General features: G+C 39.2%; 1 protein-coding gene across 1 annotated transcript in view; it reads right to left on the reverse strand.

The window, feature by feature from the left end:
- PDSS1 (decaprenyl diphosphate synthase subunit 1) overlaps positions 1-17043 on the reverse strand; it is a 22547-nt gene continuing 5504 nt past the window's right edge. Inside the window, exons 5-11 of the mRNA XM_085050481.1 lie at positions 12675-12816; positions 11497-11608; positions 11299-11408; positions 4907-4987; positions 4616-4729; positions 1194-1274; positions 1-465 (exon numbers count right to left, since the gene is read on the reverse strand). Coding sequence (XP_084906607.1) covers positions 325-465; positions 1194-1274; positions 4616-4729; positions 4907-4987; positions 11299-11408; positions 11497-11608; positions 12675-12816 — 781 coding nt within the window. The 3' untranslated portion in view covers positions 1-324. The remainder of the gene's footprint in view (positions 466-1193; positions 1275-4615; positions 4730-4906; positions 4988-11298; positions 11409-11496; positions 11609-12674; positions 12817-17043) is intronic.

The following is a 17043-nucleotide window of genomic DNA, read 5'->3' on the forward strand; positions in this document are numbered from 1 at the left end:
TTCAGTTTTCATACACTGATTTATATTTATTCTCATTGTGGCCTTTGTGCATCAACATGTAAACATCTTCCCCATTCCCCACAATCAATAGCCCCCGCTAAAACAATTGTACAGCACAGTTTGACTTGCTCTGAATTTCATGGCTTCCTGCAGTAAAACACTTTAACTTTTGTTTAAAAAAAAAGTAGAACGTCAAAAAAAAAAAAAAAAGTAGTTTTTTTAAAAAAATAATTTTTGGTAGCTTGTGTTGGAAGCAAATAACTTTTGAAATACATGTAGGCACAGTCTGGTAAGTAGCTGCCAGAACGAGTGGAAGGAGTTCTCTCACTTGTCCCGCATGAGAACCATTTCTGTCAGGTGCACCAGGGCCTCTCTCTCCGGGGAAGGCCGCAGCTTGCGGATCTCGCGCGTCGCGGCGTGGCAGTAGCGCTGGGCGAGGTAGGTCGTTTGCTGCACACCGTCACTCTGAGGGAAGGAAACACAGAAAGGAGAGGGGAGAACTCATCAGCCTCCTCCTGCCTGTTGCCTCTTCTAGTTACAGGGGGAGTTTTAAGGTCAGTAAGTGCCCTAACTCGTTATATTCTGAAGGGGAGAGGAAGAGGATTCATTCTGTAATTGTGGACTCCCACACACCTTCCCCAAACTCTCAAAATAGTAACTCATCCATGCTAAATGTAAGTGCACTTGCAAAACTGCACTGGTGTTAATAACATACTAGAAATTAATGGTTTATCCCTTCCCCTCCTGCCCTAAATAGAGATGTACAAAAACCCCATGTTATTCTGAAAGAGGTATTAATTTTGCACAGCCCATTACTCACTTTTTAGACCTGAGTCAATTAAAACTAGTATGGGGTGAGCACATAATTGACTGGTAATTATGAGCCAGTTATACCAGCTGTTGGATACAGCTACGCCTTAGCTGAAGGAACTGAGTTAATGCATGAGCTTTTTACTTATTCTTATGTGGATTTTATGCTGTTAGAGGGGAAAAAAAAAAGAAAAAAAGCTCTTCAGTACCTAGCATTTCTGTTAAAACACTGTCCCAGTAAGAGAACTGAAAAGTTCTAACTTGGCATTGTACATTGCATACTACTCAGCAGGCATTTGAAAATGCAGCCTTGCTGTTTTACTTTGGAGACAATAAGCTGTTTGAGCAGCAAAGACAGCAGAAATATTTGGTATCAGTCTTACCTGCAACACGTATTTCCGTGCACGTTCAACATCTCCTGGCTTACTGAATCTCCTCATTATCATAGCATTCATTTCTGGAAACTAAGCACAAAGGAAGAAGGGTCTGTACTTGCATTTGAGTTGTTTTCCATGTAGCTCCCTGCTATACTACAGTCAGAATGACTCCAAAATAGAGCCCTCTCCCCCTGTCACTGCTTTTATTACAGGCATAGCTTTAGGTTCATACCTGTAGTCTGCACAGGACTATAGTACAGCAGAGCCCAAGCATTTAAAAATTAAACTGTCTGGCTCTGCTGGCTGTAGCCTATTGGTAGCAGAAATCAGCACCTGCCATTTTATCATGTTAAGCAGATGTTCCAATGTGGTAATTTTTGATGTGGGCTACTACCTGGTGTATAATCTGCATCAGATATTCTTCTATCACAAATGATGGTTAGTGTTGGCATTCCTAGAAGCAGCACCTCAGAACAAAAGAACCCAGGATGTTTGTTGTTGCAGTGTTGCACAGTTCAACTTGTAAAACCTCCTCATGGTACCTTTGGCTGTTATGTCCACTTACATTTTCCATCGTGTTGGTATTTTATACACACAGACTCTACTTGAGGAAAACTTGGAACAGGTTGTTTTTTTTTTTTAATAAGAGAAAAATGACAACTATTGTTTTCAGTCACATAGCATTTGTAGTTAGCATTGCATGCTCAATTCCTTAAAGTAGGTAACTCAAGTCACTTGTCTTGAGAAAACATCACTTATCTAAACACATCACTTATCTAAATATGCAGCCTCTTCCTTCAGACAGCCTAGAAACAGAAAAACCTAGTGCTTAACAAAGGCCAGAAGTCAAGGCAGCTACTCCACAGAAGAAGTCTTTTTAAAGAGAAGAGCTGTTTGTTCATCTTGTCTAAAAGGATTAGAGTCAAACAAAGATGATTTTATTGCATACACTTGTAAACAATGATCTGCTTTTCTTGCACACCTTTGGTTCTGAAACTGCAGCTTTACAGCCTTGTTCAGATATGAACATGTAGCACGCCTCAGTGTTGTGACATTTTCCTATTACTCATACATGGTCTTGGAGATACATTCACAAGGTTAGTGGGGACTCATACTTTATCTAAAAGAAAAAAGTCATGGCTTTTTCTAGATCCTAGCTTCCTTCCCACGTAATGACAATTTAATTGCAGTGTTCATGCAATCCATTTTCATATTATTCATATTTACAATTTCATAGGATGCATATGGGATCACTTTTTGTATTTAAGCATTAAAGGACACGAAAATCCCCAAACTTGTAAGGCAGAGCTGTTATTAGCAACTCTGTATATTTAGTGGGCAACATATCAGCATTTGACAGGAATACTTGTAATAAAAATAAATTCTCATTCTTCAGCTGTACTAGTTAAAGAGTAGCTTTACAATTAGCATATACTTATGTATTTCCTTAAAAAAGAAATGGGGTAGTTTTTTTTTACTGAGTGACCTAACTTTAAATACTGAATATATAGGTTTCTCATAAAGTTAAACATTTTTTTCTCCTTAATGTTCTAATGCACAAAGATGTATTTCAGAGGGAGGGGAGGATAGGAAGAAAAGGCATCTGTCACTGAAGATCCAGAGCACATTAAAAACCAATGAATGTTTGTCAGGAAGACAAGTTGAGGAGTACCAGCTACAGGAAAGGATGGCAGTAATACTAATCTGAAAAGACAGCCTATAATTAATAATTACATTTTGGACTGTCTTCAAGTCCTAGCTCATGAGTTTTTTTCTTAGATATAAATATAAGAAACCTCTTTTAGTTGCAGCACAGGTAAGTGTCTGTTGAAGCTCCACATTTTTTTAGCACTTGTGCTCTGGTTATGTATCAGTTAAGTCTGTAGTGCAGTTCTTCCAGTTTCTTGAAAGCAGGAGGAAATTTTGAGCTAAGAAGCCTTCCAGTTAATACAGAAGACTTTATAAGATGGTCAAGTTATCTTTCAATGCAAAAATACACACTTCCCATCTATCAAAGATACACGTGAGGAAAGGCTTTTAGAAGTGACCTACAAAGAACAAGATTTTAAACTAGGACTAACAAATTTTCTTTTCTTGTATTTCTGTATTATGAACTAATTTGTCTTCTAAAGCTAATTAAAAGATAGATGAAGTTCAAAGTCAGAGACAGACAACCCAAACAAATTAATAAAGTATAGTTTTAATTTAAAAATTGGAATATTCAACACCCACAAGACAATGACTGTCACCCATTCTCTGCCAAAACTGAGTATTTGCAACATGCCTTGTTTCTCTCTGCATGTGGCTTTAGCACACACAAAAACAGTTTCACAATTCCATCCTCTCTACTTGAGTCTCCCACTGTTCTTTGGATGGCTCCAATTGCTGATGACACAATTCTGATATAATCATTCAAGATTATGAATGTGAATCCCCCAGATGAGTAAGTGGGGAGACACTGAGGACATGCAGCAAATTGTTCTCAATATGCGTTTGTCTGCTTTTGTCAATTGGCTGATACTCTGTGCTTCCCTGTCTCTTCTGAGATCCAGATCCTTGTAAATGCCCAAAGGATAAGGAAGCAAGCAGATGTGTATGCTCCACCTTCCCCCACCCCAGGCTCTGTAACATGGGGAAGTAAATGTCAAAGTTGTTTTTTTTTAATGATTTAAAACTTTTCCCATGTCAAGCTCTAAGCAATTCCACTGAGAGATCACAGATGAGAGCCTGCTGGAACTAATTGTGCCAGTTTTTGTATCACACTCTGAAGCCTGGTAGGAAGGACTCCTTTTTAAGTCCCAGATCTGCTTTCCTCTGGTGAACAAGACACTTGAGCAAGGGGAATTAAACCCATTGTTTTCGCATTTATGGATTAGCACCAATTTCAATGTTCTTTTCGTGCTGCTCACACTTTTATTTTCATTCTGCTCCTCCAAATAATTTTTAAAGCACTGAAAATCTTGACCAATTTTGAGCTTGTTTTATTTATGACACTTGTTTTTCTCTTATCCAACCTTCAGACAGGAAAGCTACCCATGTTAGTAACTGGGTAACACTTGAGGACAAAGATAAAGAGATCAAATCCAATAAATAAAGGTACCCACCTAAAAGCAAGGCAGGGATTTCAATTCTTGGCCCCTGGATGGATGTAAAGCCCAGAATGAGGCAAAAAACCCTACACACATAGCTAAAACTCTGTGAATACCTACAAGAGCCCATCAGTAAGTAGAGTTGTGCAGGAAGGTGTTTCTCAGCCTGACAGAACTCATGTGTGCACACAGAATCCATCTGATCTTGAACACACTCATTTGTCACCTGTGCCCAGGCCATGCTCCTCACTGACACTGGCGATTGGAGGTGTTTCAGCTGGTCCTGTGAGGAGTGGTTTACACTTTTTAGTTCAAGGAAACAGCTACCTGCTGACTTACCTGTCGACAAGCAAACAAGACAGGGCCTGTGGCTAATCCAAGCTTGAGATCTGCTGCTGTTGGTTTCCCCAGATGGTTGGCACATGATGTAAAATCCAGCACGTCATCTATTAGCTAGAAAAAATAAACACACAGATTATTTTAAACTTTTTTAAAAATTAGAGCTAAATACAGAATAATCCTTGTTAAAGAAAGGATTTGTAGGAAGGATTAAGACAGCCCACTTTGATTTCTAAGGCACTTTGGAGAAGTTTAGATTTTAGATTCCATTTAGTTCAACAAAAACACTACCTGAAAAGCTATGCCGACATTTTTTCCATACTGGTATGCAATCTCATGAACTTTGGGATCAGGGCAGCCTAGAATTGAAACCTGAAAAGACAAAAGACCCAAGTAAATAGAAAGCTTTAGTTAGCATCCACTTTTAGCCCCTGACCATAGGTGTGACAGCCAGCACAGGCAGGAGGCATCTGTGAGAGGCAAAAAAAAGCTGACTTGGGCACATTCTTGCTTATCTCTCTTCATGGAGACACATAACTAGGCAAGCTTACTAGAAAACAAGGCTGAACAGCAGTGCTTTAAACTACATTCAAGTCTACAAAGAGATTAGCTTCATTAAATATTTATCAGACTTAGAAATGATAATGCAAGGATAAAGAGAGAAGAAATGATGCACTGCACGTGCAGGGCAGTAGTCATATACAGTCCAGTGATGGGGAAATCAAACTAATTACATACATAAATCAGCCAGGGGATGATTGGAGGTCAGACAACAGATAAATGGACATTACATGTCTCATAAAAGATCACAAAGCTGGATGTGTTGAACCCAGTACAGGAGGGACAGTTGAGATAAGGAAGATTATTTTTAAGGTGATGTTAACTGTATCTGACTTGCTCAGGAAGATGAGTTGATTAGCTTGCAGGCAAAGGTACTGAGGGATAATTAGTGGCAAAGGAAAGACAGCAAATGAAGAAAGCAAGCCAAGCTGACACAGGTCACTAGACTGAGATAAACAAAACATTTTACTTGAATGTAAAATCAACTACTTGAGAGACAGAAATTTTGCTGAATAAACTCCACAAAACTAAAATACTGGACAATAATTGAGGTTTGATAATTAATATTTTGCCTCAAAGTAAGGGCATTTATGCTTGTACTGATGATGCATTTTGTAAAATGAGGTTGGTTAAATTTAAATATTCAGATTTATTTCATCCTTCAATAAACCAATTTGGAACAGGGGACAAAAATCTACCCTGGTTTATTGCAAGCATTCCAAATCTGCTGTGACTCATGCAAGGAGTGAAGATACTTTTTACTTAAGAATAAAAATATATGCTAGGGAAAACACACAATATAAAAATAAATATACATGTGTGTGTGTGTGTGTGTATATATGTATTCCTCTTTAAGACTGTGCAAGCTAGGATCATAAGAAACTCCAACCCTAAAACCAAACCCAAATTAAAAGCGAGTCCAGTAGTAGCTCTGAAGGTGAACGTGAAGATGGAAATAAGAAACAACATTATATCCTAATAAATGGGATACAACTTGCACAAAATGAGAGATTATTTCATGCATCAGAGCACTTCCCAATCATAACTTGCATCTGTGGATAATAACTAAACCCCAGAGGAATCTGGATGACTGAAGAATTATCAGAATCATACATTCCCCGTTTTTATTTAAAAGAAGAAGACAGTACAGCAGGAAAATAATGCTACTTATCTCTAATAATCACACAAAATCCCGAAGGCTATTAAACAGAGTGAACTGCAAATATGAGATATTTAAATAGATGTTGCTAGGGTCTATCAAAGTAGAACATTTTGCCCTTTGATCCTCCTTTTGATGCTTGTCTCTTAAATAGCAGTATTTGCCTGCAGACCTAACATCTACTGCTGTACCATGCAAAATTTTGGCTGCTTCTGTAAAATAAATCGCAAAATATCAGGAAGACAGGGGGACTGCATCTACCCTCTTTCAATGAAATCCTTACCTACCACTACATTTCATTCCATGTGGAGGATTAATATGGAATTCAGTAGAAAAGTGACAAAATCCTGGTTAATGGCAAAGGGTCGGGGTGGGCACTGGCTGGCAGAGGGTGAGAGGAAGTGCTATGTAAAGAAAAGAGCTTCCTCATTTAATCTGAAAGGTCATTTCTTGTTCATAGATCAAAAAAAAAAAATTAAAAATTCAGATTTGATTTGCCAGTCATCCTCAAGTGAGCAAACCCATGACCATGACCACACCATAAACCTGCAATGACTGGGTTGTGTCCACCAGGGAGTTCCTTCGGGATGCAATTTCTCAAACTGCTCTTGTAGATTGTTGCCCCCAGCTGGACGCTGGCTGGGCTGCAGCCAGGCAGCCTGTCAGTCCCACATGGAGTTTAACTGGAGCTGTACTGGGATAACAACATGCTGGGACAATGTACTGGGATGCATTTGCAAATACAAATCAGGATAACCAAGTCAATACAATGACGTGTTTAAATGATAAAGCTTGCCCTTTGAAAATACCCTACAGCTCCCCGGATAGATATGACTGGTTGATGACAAATTTAGTCTTGCAAGAATTCAGGCCTGTCCTCCACTAAATCGTGATGAAAAATCCTTTTGAATACCAAGTGGAAGAAATTCTTTAGGAAGGTTCTTTGAACTCAGCAAAGCAAGACAATCTGCTCGGTGTTATTTCAAACACACTTTTTGAAGTAAAAAGTTGTTTCTGTTATTTTATATGAGAGACTATAAACCAATTTTGCCTCTTTACTGAATTCCACATCCATAAAATACATCATCAGCTCTGGATAGATACATTCTGCTCTGATATTTAATATGTGCCAATAGGACAGCTGGAGTTGAAAGCACTTGTACATCCCCACCAGTGCTCTGTAGGTCAGCAAAGAAAACCTGCTGCTGGGCTGGAATATGCACGAATAAACACTACAAGAGATGTTTGTTCTTGCACTCCTAGATTTGTGGACACCATGGAAAGGAAAATGCTCTAAAATCTTCCTCTTTTCCAGCCTTTCTCCTCCATGCCTATCTCCAGAAGCAGTCAGGTTCCTGCCTTCTCATTCCTGGCTCATCCACCACTGTTTTTCTAAACAGGAGCAGTGTTCCTCTTTTCAGGAGAATCACAGAATAGTTTAGGTTGGAAGGAAATGGAAGTCATCTGCTCAAAGGAGAGTTTACTTCAGTTAGATCAGGTTTCTCAGGGCTGTGTCCAGCTGATTTCTGAGCATCTCCAAAGATGAAAAATTCCACATTGTCTGAGCTCCTTGTTGCAATGTTCGACCAACCTCATGGAGAAATTTTTCCTAAAACCTAATTGAATTTTTCTACAGTACAACTGGTCCTTTCAATACACATCTCTCCATCCTCTCCATGCCCTCAAATTACAAGCTGGAGATGGCAGGAGGATTCCCCCTTTGCCTTCCCTACTCCAGACTAAAACCAGCTCTTGGCACATTTGCTCCAGCCACTGCCTTTATGGAGGGGCCTTCCCTGAACTCCTTCCAGTGTCCATGTGTGTCCTGTATGAGGGAGCCCAGCCCTGTGGTCTACACAAGGCAGACAACTATCTTGTCCTGAGTCTGCATGTTCATGCATTTGATCTTTCCTCAATTAACATTTTAACAGGTTAACCAAGTACTTCTTTACGCAGAGTTGTACTTTGCAGTAATGAAGGTTATCTGCCTGAATATGTGTGATGTATTTATTCTAATACTTTTCACAGCAAACATCATAAAGAAATACCCCCAAAGAACTTACAGTATTTTGAATAGTAAGTAAGGAGATTTACTGTCTGACCATAATATCTGATACTACTGATGCTACTGCCCTACATCTACCATTGGACATTACTGCAGTCTGCAGGCCTGGTTGGGCTGGGGGGACTGAATTCTGCTCATGGGGGTCAGAGGTCCTATTTTCCTAGACATCAGTTCCACATGCTGGCAGGGTTTTCTGATGGAGCCCTGTGCACACACCAAACTAGGAACTAGTTACAGCAGGAGCTCACAGGTAGATCCAGAGCTGCAGACTGTTGGTTTCTTCAGTCCCTTCCACAGCCCTGCCTCACACAAGGAGGCACAAGCTTCCTCCTAACACAGAAATCAAGGATCTCTAGTGTACCTTTACACTTACCTCAAAGCAAGCATAATTTAATCCCTCATCTGAAAGTACACCGTGCAAAATACAAATAGCTTTACAAGGCTCAGGAATTCACATTACAGCAGGGTTTAAAAAAGACAGAAAACCTGCTCAAGTGGTTTTGCTATCTCCAGCTCACCTGATGACTAAACAGAAATTCCACTTCAGCTTTATTGTTTCTGAATTCTTGAACTAAAGTCACCTCATGTTTCTCTGAAGAATGCCTTGCAGTGACTATGGCTTCAATGACTCTCTGGGCCACCTGCCACTGTTTCCTTTTACAATACACTTTGATTGAAACTTTGGTAACATTCCCCCATGCAGAACTATTGTAGAAATAAATTGGAGACTGGGATGGATCTTCACATCTCAGACTCTTCTGTCCCTAGGTCCTAACTTAAAGGGTTTTATTTTAAATGCAGCAATGCCTTAGTGCTACAGAATATATCTATTACAGTGTATCCCTTGTTTAGACATTTTTCCAAGAATACTCTGCTCTTCCATTTCTAAAGAATGGCACTGTGGAATTCTAAGATGCTACCTGAACTTGACATCTTATTTCCAGTTAATATTTATATTTTATTTAACCACAGCAATGAATCAGTTTTTCCTATCATTAACAGGAACTGAACTGCTTTAAAAACCCAGAATCTCTCCCCTTAGTTTTGTCCCTGAAAACAAGATATAAATACTCTTGATTCCCTAACTGAATTTCCTTTCAAGCTAGAACTGATGATCCTGCTTATCATTTTTGCTACAGAAAACAGAACTCCCTCCTGATTCCATTTCCTCAGCAGCCAAAGCCATCTAAACAAAAATATCTCAATACCCACACATATAAAAAACCCCCCAAATCCCAAAGAAAAAAAAAATCCCTTTTAACTGCTATCAATAGAGCACTCCTAATCCATGCAGAAAGAAGTTGAGGGAGACATACATATTCAACTCATTGGTACTGTGTGCAGCAAGTAAGGATTTGCCATACAGACAGACCTTCTCTCTTGGTTTTCCTTTCTAACACAAATTTTGCAGCATACAAAATTCCAGCAATTCAGCAATGGAACAACTCAAGAGCAGCCACTAGAAGAAAAGCAGCTAAACATCCCCTTCACCAGCATCACAGCTTCAATCTTGAGGGAAGTGCTTAAATCATTAACTCTTCCAGGTCACGAAAAGGAAAAAGCTTAAATTAGCACATTTGTAAGGAAAATCTACCCAGTGGGAAGGTGATTTCTTTTATCTGCAAAGATTCTTTCAGGCAGACTGTCAAACTGAATATAAAAACTTGTGCATGTTTTTACTGAGGTAGCAGAGTAGTGGGATGCTCTTTACTAGTCCAGCTGGCTACTGATATAAAAGAAGACTTGCAAAAGAAAATTATCAGGGTCATACTGCCATTAATACAAGCAATCCAGAAGACTTATTTGCTCCAACTAGAATGGTATTTTCCCACCCCCAAAATCTGTTTCTCATTCTATGTGATCCTTTTGATATAAGCAATTTTCAGCTTCTGTCTGTTGCACATTTGTAACAGTTCTCTGAGAGCAAAGGAAGATGTTTAGCACAGATTTTCAGTCTAACTCTCTTAGAACTCCCTCTTGCTACAGAATCCATCCGCTATACTGCCTTTCACTAAAAGGAATAAACAAAACTCTTTTGGGGTAAGATTATTACCTATCTCCACTTTCTGCACTAAAACTTAACATCTTCTTTTGAGTAAGAACATAATCTTGAATTGGATCTTTACATAATCAAGTAACAGAACAGTGTGACAGGGTTGGATATAGCAATTGATACTTAAAAGCCCCAGACAAATAAAGAAGTACATTCTTCTGGTTTTTTACAATGTGATGTAGAGATGTCAGGAAAACATTTTTCACCAAGAGGGTGCCTGGGTACTGGAACAGCTCCCCAGGGAAGTGGTCACAGCACCAACCCTGACAAGAGTTCAAGAAGTGTTTGGACAATGCTCTCAGGCACATGGGGTGATTCTTGGGCTGTCCTGGGCAGGCCCAGGAGCTGGACTTGATGATCCTGATGGGTCCCTTCCAGCTCAGCATACTCTGTGATTCTATGAATTAATTGTTTCCTCCCACTGTTACCATTTAAGATCTCACTCAGCACCAATGAGTAGCACCAGATGTCAATGACGATTTAAAATCAAATTATAGGCTCAAAAATAATCAACTGAGATTAAAAACACTGTCTCCAAGTTGCAGAATTTCGTAACTAAAAGACTGCCACTGTTTTGATTAGTTGAACCTTATTTTGATTCAAGTGAAAATAACAATAAATCTTTGTATAAATAAGAAATGCAAAGAAAAAGTGAAAACCAATATTGGAGGCTACACAGCTGAACTGTGATAAAATTCACAATCTCAAACCCATTCACATTCTGGCAGAATACCATTTCAAGGGTTTGCTTTGGAGGGTCTCCAGAGCAAACAGCAGTAACTAGGGGTTTAGCTGTGAAGCTTACAGTATGGTATATTAACTTCAGAAGAGACAGACGTACATACTGCTTTACAACTGTTTGCTATCAGACTCGCCGTCTTCTTAAAAGTCTTCTCGAGGTAGTGAGCAAATCTCTCATTCTCGTTTTCCTTGGAACCCAACTGCAGGAATTCACCTAAAAGGTTGCACAGATGGGAGGTTTTATTTGTGGGTTTACTGCTCAGGCAAGCAAATTGGAAGATAAAAATAGGAAAAGACCTTACCACGCACCAGATCTTCAATCACCTGAGTTAGAACAGAGATGATAGTAGTATTTCCAATTCGTGCTAAAGCTACAGAAGCAGCTGAGAGGATGAAGTCACCAGCTAGAACAGCCTAAGAACAACAACAATAACAAAGTTGATCCCTTAAGTCTTTTCCTGTGTTACTACAAAGAGTACAATTTCCTTTATTTGTCAGATCTACTCACATCACATAACTGTCCTACATAAAGCACAGATAGCTCATTTTAAGAGAGAAAAAACAGATAACCAAATATTGAAATTGTAATAATTTTTTAATCACTTATAGTGCTGTTTATATTTTTCTGTATAAGCACTATCCTCCTGTATGCAGTACCTGAACATGTGTTTGCCTATGAAGTTTTCTGAACATTACTTCTCTAATTGACCATTCTCTTGTGGCTGTTACACCATGGTAACTCTGAATTGCCCTAAGTTCCTTCCTTGCATTTTCTGGTGAAGACCTTCCTTGTAATGTCCTGTGAAGAAACACCACTTAAAAAAAAGTTTCCTGCTTACTAGAAACATTTTTGTGTTCACCACTGAATTGTGCTCAGAATGAGGCACAATTTTAAAGTATTCCAACAGCACTGCAGAGAATGGCACAGAGAATGTAAAATCAGTGATATTCACAAAATGGGTCAGCTGGAAGGGACCACAGTGGGCCATGTGGTTCAAACTCCCTGCTCAAGTAGGGTCATCCCAGAGCACATGGCACAGGCTTGTGTCCAGGTGTTTCTTGAATCTCTCCAGTGAGGGAGAATCCAAGGCCTCTCTGGGCAATCTGCTCATATTCAGGTGGAACTTCCTGTCCATCAGTTTCTGTCCATTGCCTCTTGTCCTAGTGCTTGACACCACTCAGAAGAGCCTGGATCCATCTTCTTGACACTGCCTTCAGATACCCATGGACAGTGATGAGGGCCCCTTCTCAGTCATCTCTTCTCAAGGCTGAACAGGCCCAACACTTCAATCATTCATTATCTAATGCTTCCAACAGTTCACAAAAAGAAAACACATTTGTTGCACCCACAAACTGTGCACACCTCTTCATATTTTTTCTGACACATCCCAAGACCTAGGGATAGTAACATTACAAACCTCTAGGTATTTGTGCTCTGCTGAAACTCAAAGGCAAGTCTTGCACTTATTAGCAAACTCACTTTCCTCTCTCCCCAGATTTGATTAAGTGTCCTTTTTCCTCTGCGAGAATTTGCATCATCAATAACATCATCATGAACTAGACTGGCTGTATGGATCATCTCAGCAATTATGGCCACAGAGCGCTGGCTTGCTTGCACCTCCCTAAAACAAAAAACAAGAACTGTCAAATAACTAAATCAATTACATATGCTGCAATACACTGAGAAAAAAAAACTCTCTTAAAAACCAAACAAAAAAAGAATGTTTCTCTGAAAAAAGCTGTCACAGCTTTTTCATGGTCTGACCCCCTTCTTTCAAACCTGGAATTAGGAAGACGAGAAAGTAAGATCACATTAGTACAGGAAGTGAAGAGGGATGTGTCCATCCTTATTAGGCCCATTTCTACATTTCTGCATTAACAGTACTGCAAAACTCCTGTGTTACTGACTTTAATCCCTCTAAATCCAGACTGCAATATACAGCACAGCATCGAGGATATTTGGCTCCAAGACTGAAATCTGAAAAACAGCAGAGAAAAGAATGCCAGGTAGCTTTGTAGATGAATTTCAAGTTTTCCTTATCTCTGTGTTGCTCTGCCTATAAACATGGCATTTAGAGATCACAAACTCTAAAGCTGGATAACTACTAACCAGCAAGCTGGAGAGACCAGAAGGCACAGAAACCTATATTCTACATCTGAAAGACATAACTCATGGAACTTATTCTTTATGTTATCTGATTACCTTAAAACCTCAGAGGTTCTTCAGAAGCCTGAGGAATTAACTTGAATTATACTGCAACCAGGTCAGGACTGTACACACCAACTACCTAACACTTACTGGAATTGAGCCTTTGGGAAGATCTAACACTGATGATTCAACTCTCAGTAGTTCACACCTACTTCATTTTTTAAACTAGGTGAAAAGGTGGTAATGGAAGAACACAGAGGCAATTATCTAGGGAACAAGACTGGCAAAAAGCACATAAGAGAGCCAACCTAGCTCATACAAAGGACCATCTCACTTAGTATCCAACTACCACTGTCTTGTACTAGTATCTGCCTTTTTTCTGTTTTCACCATGGGTTACATGCAGGATCCCAGAAATGGCTATCCCAGTCAGCCTTGCCTCACAGGTGTACCAAGTCCACACGGACATTTAAAAAACCCCCACAAAAACCAGTTACACAAAAATCCCAAAACCCACAACCAAAGAAAAAATTACTTCTGATATATAGATACCACACTTCTGGTATACAGACAACACAGAAATCACACTATTTTACAGCAGAAGAGAAAAAGAACTGAAACAGAAGATGATAATTTCAGCTTAGCTGCAGGAAATTTAAAACATTCCTGAACTGCCTATGTCCATTAAACTGTGGTGATTAATCACAAAATGAAAGAACATCTTGCAGTCTCCTGACATAACACTACGTTCTGACACCTACCTCTACACAGAATTCTTCACTGCTGTCAGTGGGAGTTCTACATCCTGAACAATAGCAGGACAAATGGGTAGCTCACAGACTGTGAAAATATGGCTTTTACACAACAGAAAGTAAGAGCTGGAAACCTTCATGGTTGTTTGAAGGCAAGTCCTAATGTGAAGTAGTAATTTAATCAAATGCTAGTTCAGTGCAAATAGTTTTCCAAAATAAACTACTCTTACTAAGTACGAGAAAACTTACCTTCAAAAAACTGTGAAGGTCTCCAGCCTCTTTCATGCAGTGTTCTCCTTTTGGGGATTCCCTTTTTCATTAATTATGTCAGCACACTGGATTTCCTGCTAGGAAGCAGCAGTAAATGGCAACACTCACTGACACACTGAAATATTTCAGTAGTATGAAGACAGCACAAAACCAGTTCCTTCAAAAGCAGGTTTTGAAAAGTTCTGCATTAGAGTGTATTTCTTCTTTGACAATGACTAAAAATGGCATAGGAATGAATGCTCATGGTTCATGTGTCTGGTTTCCAGAATGTTGTATCAAATGTGATAATTTAACCTGAAGGGTTTTTTAAACTACTATTTCCACAAAGTCTCAAGCAATGTTTTTCACACTGCTGGCAAAAAAAAAAATCTGCAATAGTTTTCTACATGCATCTTGTGAGACTAATTCTAAATCAGAGCATGACTATTTTAGGGGATAACACACAAACCCCAAGATCCTTCTCATTCCCTGCCATGTTTCATTCAGCTTCTGCAAAACAAAAGCAAAAAGTAGCAGTAACTCAAGTCAATAGTAACAGGGTCCCCACAAATTCAGGTAGTGCAAAGATGCCATTTTTAGGTCATTCTTAAAAGTAAAGACACACCAAGATGATGTATATTTACACAGGTATTTCATACAACTGATCATGTTCTGTTTTTCAGTAGGACCCCTTGCTTGATTCAGTGATAAGGTTTTATAGATCTACTGTACTCCGAGATGTTTTCCATGACTGAACTTGTTTCATGAACACTGAACAAGCCAAAGCTGACCATACAGGTTAAAAAACCCCAAATATCTCCCTCCAAACATCCCTGTCCAAAACCAAAACAAAACCAAACAAAAACCAACCAAACAAAACCACCCAACAATGGTGAGAGGGGAGCTCAAAACCATACTAACCCGTATTTACATTTTCCAATAAAGAGCTTGGAGGCAAGCCAGTAAATACTGCCAGTTTAAGGAGAGGAAGTGAGCATAAGAACTTGCAAAATCTTTGTGCTATGGCCACAGTCTTCCAAGCACCTTTCTGCTGTTAAGGCCCTGAGGCTGAAAAAAACAACCATCTCAGAAACAGAGTCTGTGATGCAGAAGGGCACTGCAAACTAGGGGAAGCACAGAGAATTCATGTGTTAACATGGGAGAAAACTGTAGAGCAGCTGACACCAAGGGCTTCTGACAAGAACGGTTTGGAGGAGTGAAATAAAAGGGAACTAAGGTTGCTGGCAGGTCCTATCTTTAGGAAATATTCTATTGAGTTTAGCCAGGTCACTATATTTAAGTGTTTTGCACACTATTCTGAAAAGTTTATTTCCCTTTTCCCCCCCTAAATCTTTTGTGCTCACTATTTTCTCTATCGTCTCTCTACTTCTTTGGCCCCCTCATTTTGGTAGCAGAAAAAGAAATAAAAACTCTTATTTGCGAACACCTTTGGAGAATACAGAAACAGAAACATTACGTCCTGTCAGGGTAAGTGATAATTCTGTGAAATTGTGCACACAGGTATGTGAGAAATGCCAGTGGGTGTGTGAAATTGAGGGTTTGTATGACCTCAGCTTAAACTATTTACAGCAATTCTTACTCTCACACAAAGCCAAGTTGCTATCAACAAGCAAAAAGCCACTTCCCAAGGGACTTAAAGACTCAGGGTTGGACTTCTGACACTTAGAACTTCAAGAGAAAAGAAACAATATCCCAGCACAGGACAATTTGAATGCTTCAGTCTCTTACCTTTTTGATAACAGTTCAGATAATTCTTTATATAACGGTCATTTTCCTTATAATGACCAAAATAAAGTGACCTCACTCTAGAAGAGCTCTTAACCTGCTGAGGGTATAGTGAATACCTCACCTACCTCAAATCTAAACATAAATTGTCACCTAACCTGCAAGCAGAGCCAGGTAGGCATTCCATTCCATTCTTTCCAGAAATCTCAGCTATTCTGCTGGGACTCTGTGAAGAGAAAGAGATCACTCTGGACAGCCTCAGAAGATCAGGACCTGTAGCCTTACTAAAGGACGTCTCCTTGTTATTCTAACAGTCAAACAAGGAAAAGTACTACTTTTTATACAAGTATTGCACATAAAGAAGAAAAAAAGAACAAACCAAAACGAAAAAGCAGGCAAATGCATGCTGGGTCTAGCAAGTTATATGACAGTTGAGAATGGCAGCAAGATGAAGCAGAAACTGAACATCAGCAATACAAAACCCAGAGGCAAAATTAAAAAAAAAATTCTAGGGATGAACAGCACAGGATATTGACTCACCCTACAAGCCTATAGATAGTGTGGTCAATGTCTTCAATTACATGTGTGGGAGCCAAAGCCTCAACAATGAAAAACAAGCCTGGGAGAAGAATCAGTATTAACTGAGGAAAAGAATGATAAAATGCTTCAAGGGAAAAGACAACTTCAAAGAGGAAAAACATCTTAAAAAAACATTGGAAGGCAAGTATTTTTCCCCTCAGGTTTGTAGAAGAGTAGCAGAATTAAAAATATGCAGTATTACTTCTCTACATACACAATTTTCCTCACAAACATAAAAAAGTTGGAAGAACAACTTGTCACCTGGAGACAATGCTGCTTTAATAAACAACAATAATGAATCAATCACAGCATCAATGTGAACTGAAATATATGTATACACAGAGCAGGTGTAACACAGCCTGCTTCAAGAAGCTT

This window comes from Lichenostomus cassidix, chromosome 2 (genome assembly GCF_008360975.1).
Source record: "Lichenostomus cassidix isolate B80296 chromosome 2, HeHo_3.0, whole genome shotgun sequence".
NCBI lineage: Eukaryota > Metazoa > Chordata > Aves > Passeriformes > Meliphagidae > Lichenostomus > Lichenostomus cassidix.